We start from the raw sequence: 23871 nt of genomic DNA, 5'->3' as shown, positions 1-23871 counted from the left end.
TTGCTTGCCTTTTGAATGGCTATGGGAGGATCTGGAGGGAGAGAATTTGGAACTTAAAAATCTAAAAAAAAGTAAGTTAAAATGTAATAAAACCGTAAAAAACAGATTGTGTGCTGCCCGAACTTTGCGAGAACTAATTTACTGTCGCCTTAATTAAAAATGATTTACGAAAGCAGGCAGAGGGTGGGAAGACAGGTCATTTTTAAGCCCCGGGCGGTGACTCTGTCCTGGTCTGGCCGAATAACCTAGCAGTGGCGCCACAAGGCGGCTCCGAGGATCACGTGAGGAATGCTCGACGCGGCAGGGCGAGCGAAGGCGAGGTTCTGGCTGGCTAGGTGGGGAGGGACCAGAAACACACCCCAGGAAGGGGCGGGGCGCTGAACTGAGAACTCCAAATAGCTCCTCTCAGATTAGCTTCCCGAGGGTAGGGAAATCACTCTTAGAAGGGAACCAATTGATGAGCAATGAAAATAGTCCTGCCCTCGGCTAAGCTAAAGTTCCGGAAATGACGTAAACGGCGCTCCCTCTCGCTCTTTTTTCTGTCTTCCCCGAGGTGGACCGATAACGTCAGCGCGTCGCATCTCTGCTCTTTCGCTCCCCTCCCCCCAGTTCCGCCGGGGAAAACCGAAGAGGTTTCCGAGCCGAGCGGAGGCTAGGAATGCGGCTGTGGTGGAATGCACAGCCCCGCCCCTTCCAGGTCCCACCCCCTCAGGGCAGACGCAGCCTATGAGCGGCCTGAGCTTCGGGAAGCCTCCTTCTGTGTGGCGGGAGACCTTTCCCAGGGAAGCGGTCCTGTAGTTCACTCCCAGCTGGGGCTGCTACTCTCCGGGCCCGCCCCCTAACCCCGCCCCACATCTCCGCCCCCACCTTCCTCCGCCTCTGCCGCCTCCCCCACCTCCTGCCGAGCTGCTGCTGTGGGCTGACACTCGGGGTTTCGGGCCGCCGGCCGGCCGGCGGCTGTAGGAACAGTTTTGTGTACGCCTCGGAGACCGCGGGTGGGGGGGCGGCGCAGGTCCTGCGCCCCCCAATGTGAGTGCGGGGGTGAGGAACCGGGGCGGAGGAGGAGCAGGGGCGGGTCTCAGGGTGTTGTGGAGGACTGAGAGAGGGGAGGGGGGGAAGGACCTAGGGGTTATGGGGGAAGGGCGCCCCCAGGTGTGGGGGCTCGGTGTCCGATAGTGTAAAGGGCAGTGGCGATCCCTTGCTGACCGCCCAGAAGTTTGCTCTACTTTTGCAGTGGTCTGGCAACGAGAGCCAAATTTAAGGATAACTACCCCCTCCCATTCCTCGCCCCCAAAGGGGTCGCAGTTTTCCCCTAGGGACTTACCTGCTCTGGACCAGGTGTTTGTTCTCTAGGTCGCCCCCTTGAGTGGGCGCCGAGGCCCTGTGGCCACCAGGTGGAGAAAGTCACTTTCACTCCCTGGGGTGGATTATTTCAACCAGTAAATTGTTCCCATCCAACAACAAACAACCCCCCAAAACCTGTAAAAAGGAAAAAAAAGTGAGTTAGACTACTCCAAGGATTTCTGCCCTCAGGGGATTTTCATATAAACATAATGTTTTGTAATAATTGAGCATTCAAGGATGTGAAAATGGAATTTTGCTATCACTTCAGCTGTGACTTTGGTGCTAATTTATTCAGCGCCTATTATGTGCGATGCACTGGATGAAAAGAGATGGGGGAAATCTCAAAACCATCCCTGTCCTTTAGGACTTGCACAGTCTAATGGAAGAGACCTCATGCAAACTATGTACAAACTATACTTGTGTAGAGTAAATTGGAGATAATCTTAGAGGGTTGGCACCAGCAGTAAGAGGACTAAGTCTTCTAGTAGAATGCGGTCAGGTAGAGTTCTACCTTGGGTTTTGTGGTGACTTAAAATTTTGTTTCATTTGTGACATTTTGTGACATTTTCTTGTGTTTTTTTGCAACAGCCAGGCTCTGTAGAATTTATCACAGGGTTTTAAAAATTTAGTGTTCACAGATAAGCTATTCAAATTCTATCTCAGATTTTAGTAGATCAAGATAAAAAACAACGCAGCTTCTTCCTCTAAAGGAAACTTTTTGGATATTTTTTTCTTTTATAGATTTATTCAGTTATTGGAGTCACATTGATGAAGAGATATTGGAGTAGGTGTGGATATCAAGCCTGTTGATTTTACCCGAAGACAGAGCCCATTTGTTCTCCCTACTGTTCTGAGTGTTCTCAGTGTTAAAGCTGGAAAAAATTGGGAAATAAAAGGAACATGTTATGATCTTGAATATATCTTTTGAGGAAAAACATAAAGTAGCCAAGATAAAGCAGGAATGGCATCTAGAGAGAGGCTTTTTGAACTTTGGATGCTTTATTGTAACAAGGTAACTACTTTTCATTTTATTTATAAATATTTTATGGTAGAATTTTGTGATTATCTTTGGTGGCTTGTGTTAATTAGTATGTATTTATATTGATAACCAATTCTTTTTAAAAATTCAGGGCACATTCAATTTGTTTTCCATTTTTCTGGCTTGTATCTTTCTTCATGATTGCAAAAAAGCTATAATTTTTAAAAGTTGGATTTGATATTAGCGAACCTAAACACTCAGGTAAACCTACAAATTTAACAGAAAAATAAAGTCATTTCATTTTTGTTTGTATTTTTCCTTTTTCCATAAGTAGGAGTAGGTGGGTAATTATAGATGTATGTATGTATAGATAGAGACTGCTATAAATGTGATTCTTTATTCTGTCCATTTAAAATTACTCTTAAGCTTTTTTTCTTTCTTTCTTTGTATGTTTTTTTTACTTTCTGTGATGGCAGTTTCTTTTAAAAAACCCTTTAGGGAGATGGGATATTTAAAAACAATTAAAACATGTGTTATGATACTGGCAAGGGACACAAAGCAAATATTGCTGGAAACTATGTTTACTGTTCTTGAAGGAAGGTTAGTTTGAATGATAACTTCATTTGGATCTCGGTCTAGAGCTAGAAGGGACCTTAGAGGTCAGTTAGTCAACTTCCTCAAGTTACAACTGAGATAATTGAGTTCCATAGAAGTTAAGTGACCTGCCCAAGGTCATACAGGTTGTAAGTGGGTAAATTTAGATTCAAATTCAAATCCAAGTTTAGGGCTTTTGTGACTTTACCAGTTTTGTGGCAGAGAACACAAGTTAAATCTGAATCTAGTTTGTCTCTTCTCATCTAATTACTTATCTTATTAAAGAACAAATTATTCTTCCATTCTGGAAGGCAATTTGGAACTATGTCCAAAGGGCCCTAAAAGACTGCCTACCCTTTGATCCAGTCATAGCACTGCTGGGTTTGTACCCTAAAGAGATCATAAGGAAAAAGACTTGTACCAAAATTTTCTTTTCTTCTGTCTTAGAATCAATACTGTGTTTTGGTTATAAGGCAGAAGAGTTGTGAGGATTAGGCAATAGGGGTTAAGTAACTTGGCCAGGGTCACACAGTTGGGAAGTATCTGAGATCACATTTGAACCCAGGACCTCCTGTCTCTGGACCTGAATCTCAGTCTTATATTAATATTGCTCATTGTTAACATTTGTGGTAAATTTTAGTGATTCTTGGAATCTTCTTTCACTCCCTGGTTTAATCACAATGGGTTAAAAATGTATTCTTACTTGCTTATGATGTTATTTTTCAAATAATTTTGTGCAATAACTGGAGAAGACAATGATATTGAAAAAGGGTAATTTAATACCTCTTCTACTTTAGAAGCCTGGAGCTGAGTAACTCCTTTTTAAAAAATCCATTAAGTAGATACTGACCAGAATTTAATATATTTTTACTCTTTTATGCACTTTCTAAAATACAGTAAAATTAATATTTACAGAATGATTAGAGGAAACTTGTTACATTGTTTTGTTTATTAGTTGTTGCTATTTCCAAGTTAAGTTCATATTTTATTTAATGGTGACATACTATGAGTATTGAAAAGTCTTATTTGTTAGCTGTATTCTGAGTTTAATCCTTCCTAGTAGCCTTACATATAAATTTGAATCTTTTTTTTCCTACTTTGAAAATGTTTATTTTGGGTAGTGAAGATAAACAAAACTACAGTGGAATCCAAATATAAAACCTGTTGAAGCAGTATTCTCAGTATGTTTGTACAAGAAGCATAAGTGCAATTTAGGATTAACCTTTATCCTTTTAGAACAACTTTCTAGTCTTACAAAGTAGGGTATTTTTGAGAAAAATTACCTATTATCTATAAAGTGGTTAAAAATCAATGCTATTATTTACCTTTTTTGGCAAGAATTAGTGATTTAAACTCATTTCAGATTACATTGATATGCATACGAGCTAGACCACAATTTAAAAAAATCAATCAGTAAACTTGGGATGTCTGTTTCACTTTTTCTCCAGAGCCAGCTTTATTTAAGCCAGTTCTTTAACTTTCCCATTTTTGGAAGAGATTTTTGGAAGAGATATTCATAATATCCTACTATGTATTGCTTTCTTTATTCTAACATTATTCTTTACTTGACAAATTTCTTTAGATTAACTTATCCCATAGTCCTAAAAGGTTTTCTTAGGCCTCTGGGGGCATCAAGGTAGCACAGTGTAGAGAATGCTGGGCTTGAAGTCAGGAAGACTCATCTTCCTGAGTTCAAATCTGGCTTCAAACACCAGTTGTGTGACCCTGGAGAAGTCATTAACTCTGCCTCAGTTTTCTTATCTATAAAATGAGTTGGAGAAGTATATGGCAGATGTCTCCAGTAAATCTGTAAAGAAAACTCCAAATGGGGTCACAAAGAATCTGACTTGACTGAAAATGAACAAGGTCTCTCTAAGTTTGCTATAGACTTTCTTTTCACTTTTTAAGATTTTTTTTTCTCATGGCTTTTCAATGGGTCATTAAAAATTTTGGGCGGGGTTGTAACCCTGGAAACTGAACATTTTGCCCTATATTGCTATTATATTTCTTATACCAGATTTTAAACAATTTTAGCTTCAGAACTTCCCAGTAGGTAGCTTTATGTAGAAAATATTGTGCAAATATCTAATCAAGAGGAAAAACCCCTCAAATTTAAGAACATTGGAAATGGTCTATTGTATGATTGTATTAAGAGCCCTTGAAGCACGATCACATAAACTTAAGTAATGTTAGGAATGGATTAAAATTATAATATTATGTAATCTGTGGTTTAAGACTAATAAAGGTTTTTCTATATGACATGAAGTTTTAAAAGTTCTTATTACATATTCTTAATGAAGTAAATGGAGACACTATGGGTGAAGGGGAAAGTATTAGGCTTTGGAGTCCTAAAAACCCATTTTCAGATCTTTCCTCTGACAGCTATGTGAAAGTTTTTTAACTTCAACATGGCTTAAGAAAATTCCTTTGATTTACCTGTTATGTTATAACTTTGAACAAGTGGGTACACTTAACTGAAAAAGTTGGGAAAAGAGTGGTAGCTCCTGTAGCATTGTCTTTTAAGTAATTCTGCATTAAAGGAATAATATGGTTTATACAGTGAGTCTTTTCAACTCTTAGATTCAATGCAAACTTAATTATTAATAATGTTTCTATACCTTTTAATCTTTTCCCCACTTTTTCTAGGAATATCTTTAATTTCTCTAGTTCTCTAACTTCTCAGAGTGATTTAATTTGTATTATTTGGTATTTCAAACAACATTTTTAAGTGAGGAAGGTAGTATCTAAATTTTGCAGATGAGAAAAGCAAGGCCCAAAGAAATTAATTATATTGACCAAGATCACAGAACTAGTTTAGATGGTAGAACTGGAAATAGAATTTGGTTTCTCAATATTTGGAGCCTTTTTCTTATTAGATTTCTGTGATATTGTAGATTCTGTATTGTTTCCAGTAACATATTCACATTAATACTTCATTGCTGTCATTAAGATTGTCACTTTAGTTACCTCTTTACTTAAGATTACTTTGTACTCTTCTCATTTATTTACAGTTAGTTATGTACAATAAAGTATAATTAAAAAGAGGGAATAAAAAGCCAAGTGAAAAGTGAAAGAGAAGATGAAATATACCAACAGAAATATCTGTTCTTTTATTAAATCTTGTGCCACAGGTTGAAGAATTCTGAAGGAAGAAATGTAGGAGGAATTTTTTTTCTACTGTTGGATGCTTTTTTCCTCTTAGGCTATCTGCAACCAAAACATTCTTACATGTCTAAAAAATTAAGCATACTAGAAAAAGTTTAACTATACATTTTTTAAAGATTTCAATCTTGAATTTTTCTAAACTTGTAGAATGTAGACTTTCTCAATATCTGAAGGCAAATTTTTAAGAGTTTCTTAATAGATGACAGATGTATTATGTAATATTATTAAAAGTTTTCCTGATATTGTAGCTTTATGTAAGAGAATGTGGGAGTTAGAATTTTGGTTATATTAATTTAGGCAGTCCACTTATAAAAAATATCACTATGCTAATTTGACATTTTGCTGATGGGATTTGGCCTTTTATTATGATTATATTGTTTCTTTTACAAGATCTATAAGTAGTTTTCCCAAAGTGTGACTAATCCATTTAACATATGATTTGATTTGCATACAGTTTTATAGTATAACATCCAAATAACTCCCAGAGGCCAAAGTTTGTTATATAAAGTAGGTTACATTTATACAGTAATTGCTTTTTCTTTCTCCTTTGACTGTTGCTCTTAAGCACAGAGGAGTGTTTGTATTATGTATTCAGCCTCTGATAAGTACTGTATACTGTTAGGTCATTAAGGTTTATAAAAGAAAGTGGAATTCCTAGCCTTCTGATTGGGTTAAGGTCAATTTCTATATGATGTTTTAATGAAAGTAATGAAGTATATTGGTTAAAAAAGATTTTTATTATAGTTTAAAAATCATCTTTTAAGACATGAAATGACTATTCTACATGTAAGCTATTAAAAATGTTTGAATGGATAAAATACATGATAATGTTGAAAGCTTGAAATTAATGTTTTTTTAATCAGCTTAGTTTTAATGCTTGAAATAAATTACATTTTACTGCCAGATTTGTTGCTTAGTTAGCTTTTTGAATAATTTATATTAGTTAATTTCTGTATATATCAGTTTCCTCAGTTGTCATATGGTTATAATATGATCTATTTGACATCAAGAAGTTATAAAGAGCCAACAAGGCAATTCATGTATACCATAAGTACTTAAATTAACAATATAAGCTATTTTTCCTATATATTTATACAAAGATATATTATACTTTTATACATATGCAGTATGTTATATACACATGTACAGTTACATTTACACTTCCAGATAAAATAAAAACAGGAATGTCTATTCAGTATTAACCAACAGCAATGTAAATTGTATTTGCCGTCTTTTAAAAAATCTAATGATTTAATAGTTTTCACTTTTGGCTAATGAGCCACTGGTTTTAAATTTTTAAGAAAGTTTTTCTCCCTTTTTTTGGAATTGTGATCTACTTCCTGCTATTGCCCTTTATTCTGTTAACTTTTGAGTAAGATTAAAAATAGATGCTTTTACTGTGAGCTGAGAAAAGGTTTAGGCTGCAGAATAAAAAAATCCGATAGCTTTGCTTTATGTAGAAAACTTAATTGGAAGATATTCTATCCAGATGAAAATATCCATTACCTTCTTCCTGTAAACAGAATAGAAACAAAAACTGCTAGAACAGGAAGGTTACTTTATGTTGACTAGAATAAAGATTGGTTGTCTCACATTTAGAAAAGTAGGGATGAATACTGAATGCTGATGATATTTTTTAAACAAATATTTATAAAATATTTATTGTGTGTGATGTTGGTAGTTTTGGACTAAACTCATGTGACTTTAATAATGGCTTTTGGTTTAAGGTAAATGGAGACCTTAATGTTCTTTATAACCAGGGGAAAATAAATAACCTTACAATAATATCAACTAACTTCATTGTCATTTCTAGAAAGTAGATGAGATGAGAAATTAACATTTTATAAACCTAGATTCCAGGCCAGATTTAAAATTAAATAACTGCCAAATAATGTTTATATAAAGAGATCTCAAAATTACCACTGATTTTTTTTTAGTATTGTTAGAAATTTCATTATGAAAAAAAAATTCCTTTAGATCTTGAAAGGTTTTTCAAGTCTTGAACAGTGCTCTGTTTAAAAGTTATTTACTTATCTGTTTAGGATTTCTTGGAAATCATTTCTTCTATGAGTAGGAAAAAGACTAATTTCCTGGGGATGTAGTGGACCAGAGTAGGGAGTGCCAGAAGGAAGGAGAGGGACTGAAAGGGAAGATTGGAGGTCACAAAAGAAATTTTACCTCCACGCTTTTGGCTATGATGACCCTGGCTTACTGTATTTGGGATGATGTATCCAAACATTGTCATCAGGTGGTCCTGAGAGACCTCTTATTTTGAGAACAGCAGTATTTTACGACATGTAATTATTAAGGTGATTTCATGGAGGACATGGACCAGGATCACACAGGATAAGTCTTGGATGGATTAGAATTTGTTTCAACTGGAGTTCGGACATATGAAGGGTTAGAATAGCTTAGCATAGTGGAAAGAACTTTAATAATTAAAAATAATATTATTTCTACCCACATATATTTTTTATTAAGTTTATTGGAAGAGTAGACAATGTTCCTATAATTAACCTGACCGTGTGGTGCCTAGCCTGCCAGTCTCTTCCTCATTCCCCTTCACCTGCCTGCTCTGTCTTTTCTCCTTGTGGTTCTCCCGATTCCTCCCCTCGGTCTCCTGATTCTGCCCCAAACCTTAACTTTTATTGACATACAGAATGTACACTGACACAACCCTGGCACAACTGTGGTAGGTCAGGAATGTTTGATAGACAGGTAAAGTTACTCAGGAAGGGGAGGGGATGAGCTTCCTTGACACAGAATGCCAAGCCTACAGATGGGAAAACCTAGATTCAAATTTGGATTCAGATATTTCCTATGTGTGTAACTCTGGGTAAGTCACTTAACCCCAATCATCTAACTTTTACTGCTCTTCTTCTGCCTTAGAATCTATATTTAATATTCATTTTAAGACAAGGTAAGAGTTAAAATCCAATCAATTAGGAATGTGTGAAAATATTGCCTTGCTGAATGTATGAAGGTCCAGTGGCAATTAGATAAATTGATCAACTAACAGGAATTGATTAAGTGCTAAGTGCCAAGAACTGTGCTATTATCAATTATAGTGGGCTCAACAGAGATTGCCTGACTTCTTCCTTGGCGATATATGGATAGGAACAGAGGATGTGGATTGTGGGAACCATACTTAATTCATGGTGATAGGAAGGGGTAAGAGATTCAAGAGTAGAGATAATGAAATCTTGAGCTGGTTAAGTATTGGGTCAAGATTTGGGAGGTGGGGAAGGAAGTGAATCTAAGTTAGGATTGAAGGACTTGAATAACATGAAGAGGAAGGAGAAGGATTTGGAGGTCAAGGTGTTAGGAAGAGTGAGGCCTAGGGAGAATTAGAATTATAGGACATAAGGATCAAGGAATATCAGAATTCTTGGTAACAGAAATGTAACATTTTGAGTGATATTGAGATCAAAGGTGTGATCATATTTGTGTGGTGACAGAGGTGGAATGAGACACGGGAATGGTAGGCTTGAGTTGTACAGGGCGAGAGAATGAGAAGAAGGGTGTTTTTCCACAGGTACTAGGATTGGGAGATTAAGAGAGATAGTGGGAGTTTGCTAGCCAGAGGGCATGAGTCCAGGCATAGAAGCAGCTCCACTGATTATAGCAGACTAGTGGAACATGTGATGTTTCCATCTGTTTCATATTCATTATATGAGTGACCCATCTTCTTTTCCCATTATACATGTATTCAACAATGCTTTTTACATGACTTTGTCAGAAAGTTCCATGATAGACTTCGAAGAGGACATAAGATCATTGAGATCATAAAGAGTGTAGTTTCTTGAGTAAGATCTGATCTTATTTCTTTTTCTGTCAGGGACCACTGGGGACCACCTTATACAATTCTAAATCCGTCCATGGTATCTCTCCAAGATATACATATTTACATACTAACTCAGTGAACTGTCTGTCCAACTATTTGTTATAGTTTGAACATTAAATAGCTTTAATCTAAAATTTTTAAAAAATAGTTTGAATATGTAGACTGTTCCCTTTTACATTTCTATAGATTTAACTGAAGAATTATTGGATTGTTCCAGAATTTGATGTATATCAGTGTTATATCATCTGTGAATAGGAACATCTGGAGAATCATTTTTTATTAAAAAATCCTTTTATTTTGATTTTGTGTTGGACATTATAATCAGACACTTACCGTCTGTGTGATCCTGGACAAATCCCTTAACCCTGTTTGTCTCATTTTCTTCATTTGTCAGATGAACTAGAGAAGGAAATGGTAAACTACTCTAGTATTTTTGCCAAGAAAACACCAAAATGGGTTTGCAAAGAGTTGGATGTGACTGAAAAATAACTGAACATCCATCTCACTAGCAAACACCTCAGGTGAATATGCATTTCCTTGTGTTAATATTTTGCTTTATGTCAGTACTCTGGATTGTTAATCAAGTTATCTTTGTAGTATCCTCTGTCATAAATGCATTTGATTTACATATGAGTGATGATTTGCCTGAGGAAAGACTTCAAAGCTATAAACAAGGAAAATTTTTTTTCAAAAATATGTAAAAACAGGGGGCAGCTGGGTGGCTCAGTGGATGGAGAGCCAAGCCTAGGCATGGAAAGTCATATGTTCAAATCAAAAATGAGATTTTGGGTTAGAATGGTATCTGGTCATCTGAGCTAACCTCTTCAATTGATAAATGTGAGAACAGAGTCCTGGAAAGGTAAGAAAATTTGTCCTGTATTGCCCTAGTGGTTAATGGCAGGGCCAACCCTGCAAACCAGATTTCCTGGCTCCTATTCCAGTATTTTTGCAATATAATGTGCTGCCTTCTAAAGATGTTTCATATTGTTTTTTGAATATTTCATAGGTATATTAAGACTTTAAATTCTTCATGTATACATAAAAGTATTTCTTACAGTGTTATCAAATTGTAGGTGCTCAGTAATTCAGTGAAACCTTATTAAGCACCTCATATGTGTTGGGGGGGAAAATCATTAGGTAATATGTAATTATATCTTGAGAGGATGATATTCACTTTACATAAAAACTTTAGAAAATTAGGGTAAGAAAGAATAAGAACTTTTTTACAAATATCATGGCCTTTGATTTAATGCATCAAATATCTGTTACTATCAATATTCTGAATATTGTATGTATTATTTGCAAATGGGTTCACAAATCTTGCCTAGTTAATAAGATATTTACTGTTAGGGAATTAGGTAATGTAAAGGGGAAAAGGGGTTAATTTTAAAAGGGTTGGACTGGATTAAATAATCCAGTGTGGTCACCAGGAATTTAATTTATTCCAAAGAGATTTATTTACAGTTTATTTACAAAATGTAGAAAGAGTGAAGTAAGAAAATCAGAGAGAGGATAAGGTAAGATATCTAAGTCTCTCTCAAGAGGTAAGTCTCTCCTGATGTTAGTTTTTTCAGAAAGTCCAGCAGTTAAGAGTAAGCTTTTCACTCACCAGGAACAGGGTCTCGGGTCCAGCCTCCACTCCAAAGAATGAAGAATTGTCTCAGGTCTCTACTTTCAAAGAATGAGGAACTGTACCTCACAGGAAGTTACAGCTCCTTTTAAATACACTTCTTTTGTGCCACTTCCTATATCTTCCCCTAATTTTACATCTACCAATCACAGTTGAAGCTTTGCTTTAGAACGGCCTAGGGGCAGTTAGTTTAATTCTGATTCGTCACCCACTATTGCACATGTGGTTCATAGACCTCCCACTTAATGATTAAGTGGGATGTTTACACTTTTGGTGATTAGATCTAAAAATGGGCAGATCTCCATACTCAACTTTTAAGTATGGTGTTTACACTTTTGTTGATTAAATCTGAAAATAGGCAGGGTTACAATTTTAATCTTCATAATCAGGGGAGAGTTAATTTTAATCTTCACACTACATATAGCCCATACCCCTCCAAAAATGCTAGAAAAATTATGGAGAGGAGTTGGAAAGAAATAAGGCCCACCCCAATATCTCATACCATATACAATAATAAGCTCCAAATTGATATATGACTTAACATAAAAGATACTATCATAAACCAGTTAAAGAAGTGGAGGGAAGCAGTGACAGTATGTTTCACAACTATGGATAGGAGGAAAGTTTTAGAAAAATAATATTTTATTTTTTCTCAATTACATGTAAAAATAATTTTTAATATTTGATTTCTAAAAATTTTTTTTAAACCCTTACCTTCCATCTTGGAGTTAATACTGTGTATTGGTTCCAAGGCAGAAGAGTGGTAAGGGTGGCACAATGGAGGTTAAGTGACTTGGCCAGGGTCACACAGCTAGGAAGTGTCTGAGGCAAGATTTGAACCCAGGACCTCCAGTCTCTAGGCCTGGCTCTCAATCCACTGAGCTACCCAGCTGTCCTCTTGATTTCTAAAATATTGAATTCCAAGTTCTCTCCTTTTCTTGCCTCCCCCAGTTGGTAAGCAATTTGATAGAGGTTTTGTATGTTTGATCATGTAAAACATTTATGAGAATTCTTAACCAAAGAAGCAATATATATGATCATAGGAAAAAAATGGACATTTTAATTATATAAATTGAAATAGTTTTGTGTAAATAAAATCAATGTCAATAGACATAATATATTTTTTATTAATTTTGTTAAACATTTTCCAATTACACATAAAGAAATATTAAAATTAATTTAGAATTTGAGTTCCAAATTCTTTCCCACCCTCCTGTCTTTCCCCTATCCTTTGAGAAGGCAAGGAATATGATATTTATGTGAAGTCATGCAAAACTTGCATATTATCTATACTGCAAAAGAAAACATATATATCCAAAATAAGAAAATAGAGAGTAAAATAAAGTACACTTTAATCAGCACTCAGAATTCATCAATTCTTTGTCTGGAAGTGCATAGCATTTTTCTTGGATTGTTTTGATCAGAGTAGCAAAGTTTTTCATAGTTGACTATAGTTAGAATATTGCTGTTACTGTGTACAGTATTTTCCTGGTTCACTTCACTTTGCATCAGTTCATATAAGTTTCCTCAGGTTTTTCTGAAATGAATATAAGTAGAATTAGAAGGGAAATACTGAATTGGGATATTTACTGAGAATTTGTTTGATATGTATGATACATAGGGAATTGATAAAAATACACAGTGCTCCCTGCACATACTGAGTCCTTAATAAAAGTTTTTTCATTCATTCACATAATACAAAAACTATTGGCAACTTGTTGAGAAGGCAAGAAATGAGATACCTGTTATTTATGAAGCATTGGCCACGTTCCAGGGGAAAAAAGGAGGAAAAAAATATGCTTTAATTCTCAATTTTAGCTCAATTAGTTTTCTCTTTGTAGGTAGATAGCATTTTCATCATTTTGCTTTGGAGTTGTGGTAGATCATTGTATTGATCAGAGTTACTAAGTATTTCACAGTTGATTATCTTTACAATATTGCTATTACTCTGTACAATGTTCTCTTAGTTCTGCTCACTGCATTTTGTATTAGCTCATGAAACCATTGTTTCATATTTAATCATAAATATCCTTATCAGAAACATTTGGAGTAACCCCATATTTCCTACTTTTCTCATTTTAACTTCATCTTTTTGTGCAAAAACTTTAATTTTGTGTAATCAAAATCGACCATTTTACTTCTGTTGAACCTCATTATCTTTTGTTTGATCATGAACTCTTCCCCATGCGTAGATCTGACAGATAATTTTTAACATGCACCCCTAACGTTCTGTATAATCCTTTAAAATTTTTATTATCTACTTTCACCATATTTTGCTTTCTTTATTAAATTCAACAAACATTTGTAAAGAACTTACTATGTATAAGTCACTGTGCCAGGTACTAGGGAATACACATCTAGTTGAGACCACTAGAAAAAGCATGGTATAAATCAAAAGAACACTGGATTTAGAGTAAGAGGACTGTCTCTGTGCATCGACTTTTCCACTTAAATCTTCATGCACAAGTGTCTTTGTGCACAAAAACACACAAAGACAACAGTCATCCTTGGTTACTGAGAGACTACTACTACATGAGTTCAAATCCTAGCTTTGTGTGGCCTTGGGAAAGTTGTCCTAGGCCTTGATTTTATTCTTTTTTTTTTTAGGAAAGACAGATATTTTTATTTCATCTATGATATTCATATAGATATATTCTGTTTATTGCCTGTCTCTTTGGATTTCAGTGTCTTTTTTTTGGTCTATCAATAAGTTTATTTTTTAACAATTTTTTATTTGGTCAATTTCAAACATTATTCCTTGGTTACAAAAATCATTTTATTTTTCCTCCCTCCCTTTCTGCACCTCTCCCATAGCCGACACACAATTCCACTGGGTATTACATGCGCCCTTGATCAGAACCCATTTCCATGATGGTGTTTAAACTAGAATGTTCATTTAAAGTCTATATCCTCAATCATATCTACCTCGATCTATGTAGTCAAGCAGTTGTTTTTCTTTGGTGTTTCTACTCCCACAGTTTTTCCTCTGGATGTGGATAGTGTTCCTTCTCATAGATCCCTATGGGTTGTTCAGGAACACTGCATTGCCCCTAATGGAGAAGTCCATTACATTTGATTGTACCACAGTGTATCAGTCTCTGTGTACACTTCCTGGAAGTTGTTCCAGTGCCCATGGAATTCCTCCACTTTATTATTCCTTTGAGCACAATAGTATTCCATCACCAACATATACCACAATTTGTTCAGCCATTCTCCAATTGAAGGGCATCCCCTCATTTTCCAATTTTTGGCCACCACAAAGAGCGCAGCTATGTACAAGTTCTTGTACAAGTCTTTTTCCTTATTATCTCTTTGGGGTACAAACCCAGCAGTGCACTGAAAAGAAAGTGCATTCCTTTTTGTACCTATTTATTTTTCTCCATATATCTGTTAACTCTAAATTTTTCTAATATTTCATTCACATCTTTTACCTCTTATTTATTTTTTGATTTGATTTATCTAAATTTGATAGTGGTTGGTTCAGTTCTCCCACTAATATAGTTTTACTGTCTATTTCCTCCTTCAGTTCTCCTAGTTTCTCCATTAGAAATTTTGGTGCTATACCATTTGGTGCATACATGTTGATTAGTGATACTTCCTCATTGTCTATACTCCCTTTTATTAGGATGTATTTACCTTCCCTATCTCTTTTGATCAGGTCTATTTTTGCTTTGGCTTTGTCAGATATCATGATTGCAACTTCTGCCTTCTTTCAGTTGAGGCGCAATAGGACTTACTCTAACCTTTAATTCTGACCTTGTGTGTATCTACCTGCCTCATGTGTGTTTCTTGAAGACAACATATGGTAGGGTTTTGGAATCTAATCCACTCTGCTATTTGTCTACATTTTATGGGTGAGTTCATCCCATTCATGTTCAAAGTTATGATGGTCACTTGTGACTTCCCTGGCATTTTGATCTCATCCCCTAATTCTGACCTTTCTTCTTTTGCTATAACCTTTTAAACCAGTGGTTTACTTTAAATCAGTTCCCCTAGTCCCCTCCCTTATATGCTTCCCTTTCTAGCCCCTCGTTTTCTGTTCCCTTTTTTTAAGGGTCTGTTAATTTCCCTCCCCCCTCTCCTTCCCTCTGTTGTTGTACTCCCTCCCCCCTACACCCCCCCTAATTTTCCCTTCTTCCTTACCCTGTTGGATAAGATAGAATTCAAGATCCCAATGGGTCTAGATCCTCTTCCCTCTCAGAGTTGATTTCACTGAGAGTAAAGTTTAAGTAGTACCAATTAGCACTCTCTTCCTTTCCTTCTTATAAGAGAATTCTTCCTCTCCCCTTCCCATGTGTATCTTTGTGTGGAAGGATTATTCTATTTAATTGATTTCTATTTATTCAAGTATATCTTGATACCATCATCGATTCCCTCTCTCCCTTTTTCTTTCTTCTCCCCTCTTTCTCAATATCATCTTAATGCCCCAATCTTTCCCTATGAGTGATTCTTCTAATTACTCTAATGATGCATACAATTTTTGTGAATTACACATAACATTCCCCCCATTTATTAATATATATAATTTGATCTAAATGTAGACCTTATAGAAGAGAGTTTGAATAAAAGAAAAAAAACATTTTTCTCATTTTCCCTTTCTTTCATATTTATCTTTTCATGTTTCTCTTGCTCTTTGTGTTTGGATATCAAACTCTCCACTGAGTTCTGGTGTTTTCTTTACAAGTACTTGAAAATCTTCTATTTGGTTGAATGCCCATACTTTCCCCTGGAAGTATATAGTCAGTTTTGATGGATAGGTGATTCTAGATTGAAGACCCAGTTCTCTTGTCTTTCTGAATATCGTTTTCCAGGCCTTGCGGTCGTTCAGTGTGGAAGCTGCCAGATCTTATTTGATCCTGATTGGAGCTCCTTGGTATCTGAATTGTTTCTTTCTGGCTTTTTGTAGGATTCTCTTCTTAGCTTGAAAGTGTTGGAATTTGGCAATTACATTCCTGGGAGTTGTCTTTTGGGGATTTAGTGTAGATGGTGTTCTATGAACTCTTTCAATGTCTATTTTGTCCCCTTGTTCTAGAATCTCAGGGAAGTTTTCTTGGATGATATCTGATATGACAGGAAAGAAATTTAACAGGTGTGAGAAGATAGAGTTTGATCCATTTCCCTTAATGGAAAAGCTTACCTGGCCGGCCCGGCCAAGATTCGCCAATCCTGTCTCCAATCTCTCTCCTGACCATTGTCTTCTCAAGTGACGTGTACACAATTAGAAAGCCAAATAGGTCCCATCTGGGGTGCCAAATATAATGATCATCCAGAGATTGTTATATAATATTTGCCTGTGGGTGATAACTCGAGAAGGAGAAGGGAGCCTGAGGAAAATGGGTGAATAATAATGACTCAAAGACAAGTTAAAAGATATGGGGAGAAGCACTATCTCCTTAATGTTTTCTCCTTGGATTATTAATTTAAGGGAAACATGAGAAATAAGAAAAGACGTGGGGAGTAAAAACTCCTTGATAGGAAGCATAGGGGTGACAGTGTCATGAGGAAAGATAAGGATCAGCAGGAAAAGGTTAAGACGGAGAGACTCTGAAGATCCAGGGAAGTAAGGGGGAGATCAGCGCTCTTTCCCCAGTATTTATTGGTAGTTCCAGGAATGTGGATTGGAAGGTGATCAATGAATATGTAACATGACATAGGTTTTAACACTGGTTGAATTGACAATGACGAGATCAAAGAGGTGGAGATTAACCTGACGTGTGCCTTTCAAAGGAATGTGATTTGATAAGGTGAGAGCTAGGCCTTTGTGGCGGCTCAGGAATTTTCTTGTCCTTTGGACTGTCTAAACAATGATTATTAACTGATCTGACCATGTGTCTGGTAAATGAATATATATGCAATACATCAATCATACTTTCCCAAAAGCCAACATGCCTGGTATGCTACATATATACCTATTTCTGTCTTGTCCTTTCATCCTATACAGTTTGGCACTGTTCCCTCTAAGTGTAATCCTTCTAGCTGCCCAGGTGATAACAACAGTTTTTAAGAGTTACCAATGACCTCTTTTCTTATAGGGATACATAACATTTTGACTTATTGAATTTCTTAAAAAAAGGGTTTTTTGTTTGTTTGTTTATTTTGTTTTGTTTTTCTTTCCCCCCTCTTTTTTAAATACCTTTTGATGATTCTCTTGAGTTCTGTGCTTGGGCATCGAATTTTCTTTTCAGGTCTGGTCTTTTCTTTACAAATTCTTGGATTTCTTCTACTTTGTTGAATGACCATAGTTTCCCCTGTAAGAATATAGTCAGTTTTGCTGGGTAGTTGATTCTTGGTTGTAGACCTAGTTCCCTTGCTTTCCGGAATATCATATTCCATGCTTTTCGGTCCTTCAGTGTGGATGCAGCCAGATCCTGTGTCATCCTCACTGTGGTTCCATGATATCTGAATGACTTTTTCTTGGCAGTTTGTAATATCTTTTCTTTGGTCTGATAGTTCTTGAGTTTGGCTATACCATTTCTGGGTGTTGTCAGTTGGAGATTAAGAACAGGAGGAGATATATGGATTCTTTCAATCTCCACTTTTCCCTCTTGTTCCAGAATATCGGGGCAGTTTTCCTGAATAATTTCCTGTAGTATTATGTCCAGGCGTTTTCTTTTGTTATAGTCTTCTGGTAGACCAATGATTCTTAAATTGTCTCTCCTTGAACGATTTTCTAAATCCTCTGTTTTGTTAATGAGATGCTTCATATTTTCCTCAATTTTTGTATTCTTTGACTTTTGTTTTATTGTGTCCTGCTGCCTTGTGAGGTCACTTGATTCTAGTTGTTGTATTCTGGTTCTTAAAGACTGAATTTCATCCCTGGCTTTTTGGTCATCCTTCTCATTCTGGTTTGATTTTCTTTGGAGGTAATCTTTCATTCTCTTTACCTCATCTATCATCTCCTTTGCCTCATCTTTCATCTTCTTTGCCTCATCTTTCATCTCCTTTGCCTCATTTTCAAGGTGGTTGATTTTGACTTTCAAAACACTATTTTGTTTCCAGATGACTTATCTTAGTTTTAAAATTCTTGTCCCAGTTGTCTTCAGCCTCTCTTAGTTGTGTTTTGAATTGCATTTTGATTTCTTCCAAAACCTGTGTCCAATTCGTTGGGATTTCTGTTTTATTACTTGAATCCTCCTGTGTATTGTTTGTTCTTGGTTCGTTGCCTGTGAGGAAGCTGTCAATTGTAATTTCTTCTTTTTCTGTTGTTTGCTCATATTTACTCCTTTGCTCCCAGTATTTGACTGTGCTCTTGATCCTCTCATTTTTTGTTTTTTGGGGCTTTCTGTCGTCTCCCCTCTTGGAGCTTTGTCAGATCTCTCAGTGCAGTCTCTGGGGGAGGAATGTTGGAATTTGCCCTTCCCTGTCCTCTGGAGCCTTTTGATTGGATTAAAGTCTAATAGTCAGTGTTGCAGCCCAGGCTTCCCTGAGTTTTGAAGACTTTTGATGGGATTAAGTTCAGCTGGGTTGGGCTAGGTGTGCTCTGAGACTAAAAACCTCCTGGAAGGCTGGAGTGGTTTGGAAGATCTCCAGGGCTCTGACCAGGCTGCCAGCTCCCTCTCCAGATCCTTCCCTGCTGTCTGTGCTTGATGCTCCGAGCTTGGCACTGCCCTGCCCAAAAGGTACACCCTACAGACCAGCGCCTTTGCCTGCGCAGATGTTCCCGCTGCCGCTGGAGGCCCAACTCTCTAGGTGAGGGGGGGGGGGAATGGGTCCTGGGACCTTCCTTCTACCTTCCCCTTAAACCCAAGTGTTCTCGGATTCTGGCTTTGGGGGGGGGGGCGTACCTTTTGAGTTGAGTCCAGTAGGAGGGTTCCTTGACTCTGTCTTATTGTTGGGTTTGATTTTCAATACCCTAGGAGCATTCAGTTTGTGATTGGTATGGAAGGGTTTTCAGAGGTCTGAACTTCTGCTCCTTTTATGCGGCCATCTTGACTCCCCTCTACTGCTTTATTAATTCTTGCTGTTTTGCAAGATCATTGGTTTCCAGTTGCCCAATTCTGGTCCTTATGGCCTGGTTTTCTTCTTTAATTTTTTGATTTTCTGCTATAATTTTTTTATTTTCTCTTTGAACCACTTCCCATTTTTCTTGCCAGAAGGCTTCCATCTTTTTGATAAGCTCCAATTGAAATTCTTCCAGAGCTTGTGGACAATTTCTATTTTTTGGGGGAAGGTTTTTGCTTTATTTGAATTTCCTCCTCTACTTACTGGGTTTTTCCTCCATAAAAATTTTCCATGACAGCTGTGTTAGTGAACATTAAAGGCTTATATAGGTGGGAAATTATTTTTATTAGCACTATGGAATATTGTCCCTTAACTACTCTTAGAAATACTTATACTCTTATCATCACTCACTAGTGTCTACTTCCTTGTTTCGAATGGAAAAAACACAGAACTATTAAATTGTCAAAATTAGTCTTTAATCAAGGGCAAAAGGGGTTCAGGGCTAGTAGGCCTTGACAACAGAGCTGCTTGACACAGGTGACTGCACAGAGTCTAAGGATTGAACTCTGGCCACTCTGGTCACTGACCCGTGGGAGTACCACCATACAAGATGGACTCCAAGGAACAAAAGACTCTGGGGAACCTACATACCATTTGGGGGATCCAGGGTCAAGGAAAGATGATTGACATTACTATAGTTAGAAAGAAAATAGGAGTGTTTAAACTACACTGACAGGATATAATCAAGTTTGGGAAAGGAATCATAGCTAGAGGCTAGAATGTAAGAGAAAGGGCTACTTACAATGGATACTAAAGGATCCTTTGCATATGCTTAGTCCCACTCAAGGAGGATTATCATTCCTCAGAGTGTCCCCCACTCAGTCTTAAACTGCTAGCCTGGGATTCCCTTCAGGGTAGATTCCCATGGGAACAGGGAACCAGTACAAACTTTGGGGTCTTCAACCTATAAGCTAGTCCCGAAACTTAGGGTTCATCATATCCCACTAGGCCACAAGTTTGGAATTCCTAAATTCCATGTTGACAATTGAAATCCCTTTATTTGATCATAATATTTTGTCCTGCCATCTTTCTTTTAGCCTTTCAACCCATAACCCTGTTTATCAATTCTCACTATGATCACCATTTCCTCCACCCTTATTTCTTTCCCAGGCCGTTCCCCCTGTTCTGTTTATATCCTTCTCTCTTTACTGTCTTGAGCTCTTAGTAAACCAATTCAACCATCCCTCTTTCCTGCTGTATACTCTCTCCTCTTGGGTTTCATGTAATTTTTCTCTTTTCTCCTATCTGGTGACCACTTGGTCTTTGCTTGGTCTTCTGTGTCCTGCCCACTTACTGTCCTTTGCACCCTAGGCTCTGTGTTAATCACTCTTTTGTTTTCACAATATATTCTCACTAAGTGATTTCATCATATCTATTGGATTCAAATATCATCTCTGAAGATGATTTCCATTTAAATAGCTACCTCTTCTGAACCTCACTCCCACTTCATGAACTTCCTGTTCTGCCTTTAGAACTGAATGTCCCATTTACATCTCATTCACCAAAACAAACTTTAACTCCTCTCCTATTCTACAAGCCTGCTAGCTGCTACTCTTTCAAACTTCCCTATTTCTGTTGAAGGCATGTTAATTAATATAAGCATCAACTAACCTCCTAATTACCCAAGCTCAAAAAACTGGGTTATCCTCCACTCATATAGCTATCACCCTTATTCAGGCCTTCATTACCTTCTGGACTATTGTAATAGCCTACTGAGTGGTCTTCCTCCCTCAGGTCTCTCCCTACTCCAACTTCTACTCAGTTGCCAAGGTGATTTTTTCAAAGCATATTGTCTGACATTTCTCCTCCTTCCCTGCATACACCAATGGTTCCCTGTTATTTCCAGAATCCAATATAAACTTTTCAGTTTGGCATATAAAGATCTTCCTACCTTTCTTGTCTTCTTATACATTATTCACTCCCTTGCTTTCAATTGCATTGGCCTATTTGTGGTAGTCTCAAACACAACACTCCCATCTCCCATGTCAGTGTCATTTTATTGGCTGACCTTAATTCTTGGAATGGTTTCCTTCTTCATCTTTTTCACTTAGTTTCCCTGGCTTCCTTCAAGACTCAATTTAAATCTCACTTTCTGCTGGAGATATTCCTTGGTCCCTACAGTTCCTTGTGCAATGATACAAATCCATATATTGGTTGTGTCCAAAAATGTATGTCTCATCTGTACCTCCTGGCTGTTACCTTTTTTAGAATTACCACCAATTTCTACTTTGTATATATCTTTTTTTTTTTTTAAGTCTTACCTTCCATCTTAGACTCAATACTAGGTATTGAATGTTCCAAGGTAGAAGATCAGTAAGAGCAATTGGGGTTAAGTGACTTGCCCATGGTCACACAGCTAGGAATTATCTGAGGTAATATTTGAACCCAGGATCCCCCGTCTCTAGGTCTGGCACACAACCCACTGAGCCACCTAGTTCTTTCTACTTTGCATGTATCTTGTAGGTATCTATTTAGATGTTGCTTTCTTTAGAATAGGGAGCCTATTATAACCAGAATTCTTGGAGTTTTTTCTTTTTTAAAAAAACCTTTAGGAAGTGCTTAATTGTTGAATGATTTACTGTTAGATTTGATGTGTAGGAAATTTAGATAAGAGACAGATTTGAGAGGCAAGTCCTAGAGCTTGGGAAAGACATAAAGAAGTAATTTTAAGTTACATAGTTTTTCTTATTCTACATGTCAAGACTCATAGTATTAATTTCTTTAGCCAATATTTATAGCTTTTCATCTGTAATTTTAAAAAAAGTTATAGTTAAGAGATGTTCTTTTTTGCTTCGGCATTTGTGCACTAGAATTGGCACTAGTAGAATTAAAAGATTCATTGTGTTTCCTCCCATGCTAATTGTTTATTGCCAAAGTCTCCTTTTGGCCTCAACAGTGTTTTACAAAGTTTTAAAATATTGACAAGTTTGACAAATTTTAAACCTCTTAATTCTTGTTTGTAAAAGTAAATAGTCAGAATATGTTGTGTTCCAAGAATATTTGGAATTGTTGAGCTACTAAACAATACTTTTGCAAAGAAATACATCAGTATTTTCTATGCTCTGATGCTCTCAGCTTCCTACTTAAAAGTTTTAGCTGCCATGTTAACCATTGATACAATGAAGAGATTTTCTATCAGGTACTCAGTTCTTCAGATATGTAGTTTGTTGTCTGAGTGAAGTTTAGTTTTTTTTTGAGTGAGAAAATTTAGGAATTTTTCTGAGAGCATGTTCTTCATATCTTTGATTACTCAAGAGTGGGCTCTAATAATCCTTTAAGGCAGCAGTTCTCAACTTCTCAATTTGTAGCAATGGAATACATAATGCATATCAGGTATTTACATTCCAAATCATAACTGTAGCAAAATTACAGTTTTGAAGTAGCCACCAAAATAATTTTTTGGTTTGGGGTCACTGCAACATGAGGAACTGTATTGCGGGGTCACGGCATTAGAAAGGTTGATAACCACTGCTTTAAGGGAAAACTAATCATTGTCCTGATCATGACAACCAGAAAGCTTTTCTTAAATGTTTGCCATGTTCTAGACACTGTGCTAGGCCCTAGAGATAAAAAGACAAAAGTGAGGCAGTCCACATACTCAAGAAACTCATGTTTCATTTGGGGATATGATGTGAAAATATATAGGTATGTAGAAAACAGATCCAAAGTTACCTGGTAAGGCATTAGCAGACAGGAATAAGGAAAGGCTTAATGTAGAACATTGTGCTTGAACTCAGCCTTGATAGAAACTAGGGAATCTTAAAAAGGAAAGGAAAGGAGGACATAAATGTATTTTAGTCATGGGTAGAGATAAAGAGAGAATGTTTATGTTAGGAAGAATAGGAAAACCAATTTTATTGTGGACTATAGAGTATATGATGGGGACTTATTTGTAATATGGCTGGAAAGGTAGATAGGGACAAGGTTGTAAAAGACTTTAAATGTCAAATAGGACTTTATCTTTTATCCTTGAAGTAATGGGGAACTACTGAGTCTGAACTGGTTATTGGTATGACCTGACTTAACACTTTAGGATAATTACTTTGTTGACTTTGTGGAAGATGAATTGGAGTAGTGAGAGGAGACCAAGTAGGAGGCTATTGCAATAGCCCACACAAGAGGTAATTAGGGTCTGATTTAGGTAGCAGCCATTTGAGTGGAGAGAAAGGAACTTATACAAAAGATGTATTGAAAATACAGTTGCAAGGCCAGCCCATTAAGTATCATTTCCTCTTTCTGGGATGGGCATGGTCTATGTTCCATGATCAGATCCATAACTGAATAGGAGGAAGAAATTTGTCTTGTATTTGGGAA

The 23871-nt window shown here is 36.7% G+C and overlaps 1 protein-coding gene across 11 annotated transcripts in view; it reads left to right on the top strand.

Annotated features, from left to right (window-relative positions):
* The first annotated feature begins 534 nt into the window (after positions 1 to 534).
* The window catches only part of NBEAL1 (neurobeachin like 1), a 236515-nt gene continuing 213178 nt past the window's right edge, over positions 535 to 23871 (top strand). For 6 of the 11 annotated variants that reach the window (XR_008914111.1, XM_056807893.1, XM_056807891.1 and 3 more), the window contains exons 1-2: positions 750 to 1029; positions 2086 to 2356. Coding sequence is in view for 8 of the 11 variants with exons in the window: in XM_056807893.1 (XP_056663871.1) it covers positions 2306 to 2356 (51 nt within the window). In the remaining 3 variants the exon portion in view is untranslated. Of the gene's footprint in view, positions 1042 to 2085; positions 2357 to 23871 lie in introns of all 11 variants that reach the window. The other 5 variants (XM_056807892.1, XM_056807889.1, XM_056807887.1 and 2 more) reach the window with 2 other exon arrangements.

This window comes from Monodelphis domestica, chromosome 8 (assembly GCF_027887165.1).
Source record: "Monodelphis domestica isolate mMonDom1 chromosome 8, mMonDom1.pri, whole genome shotgun sequence".
NCBI lineage: Eukaryota > Metazoa > Chordata > Mammalia > Didelphimorphia > Didelphidae > Monodelphis > Monodelphis domestica.
Note: the sequence above shows the minus strand (reverse complement) of the source record. Positions and strands in the feature narration are given on the sequence as shown.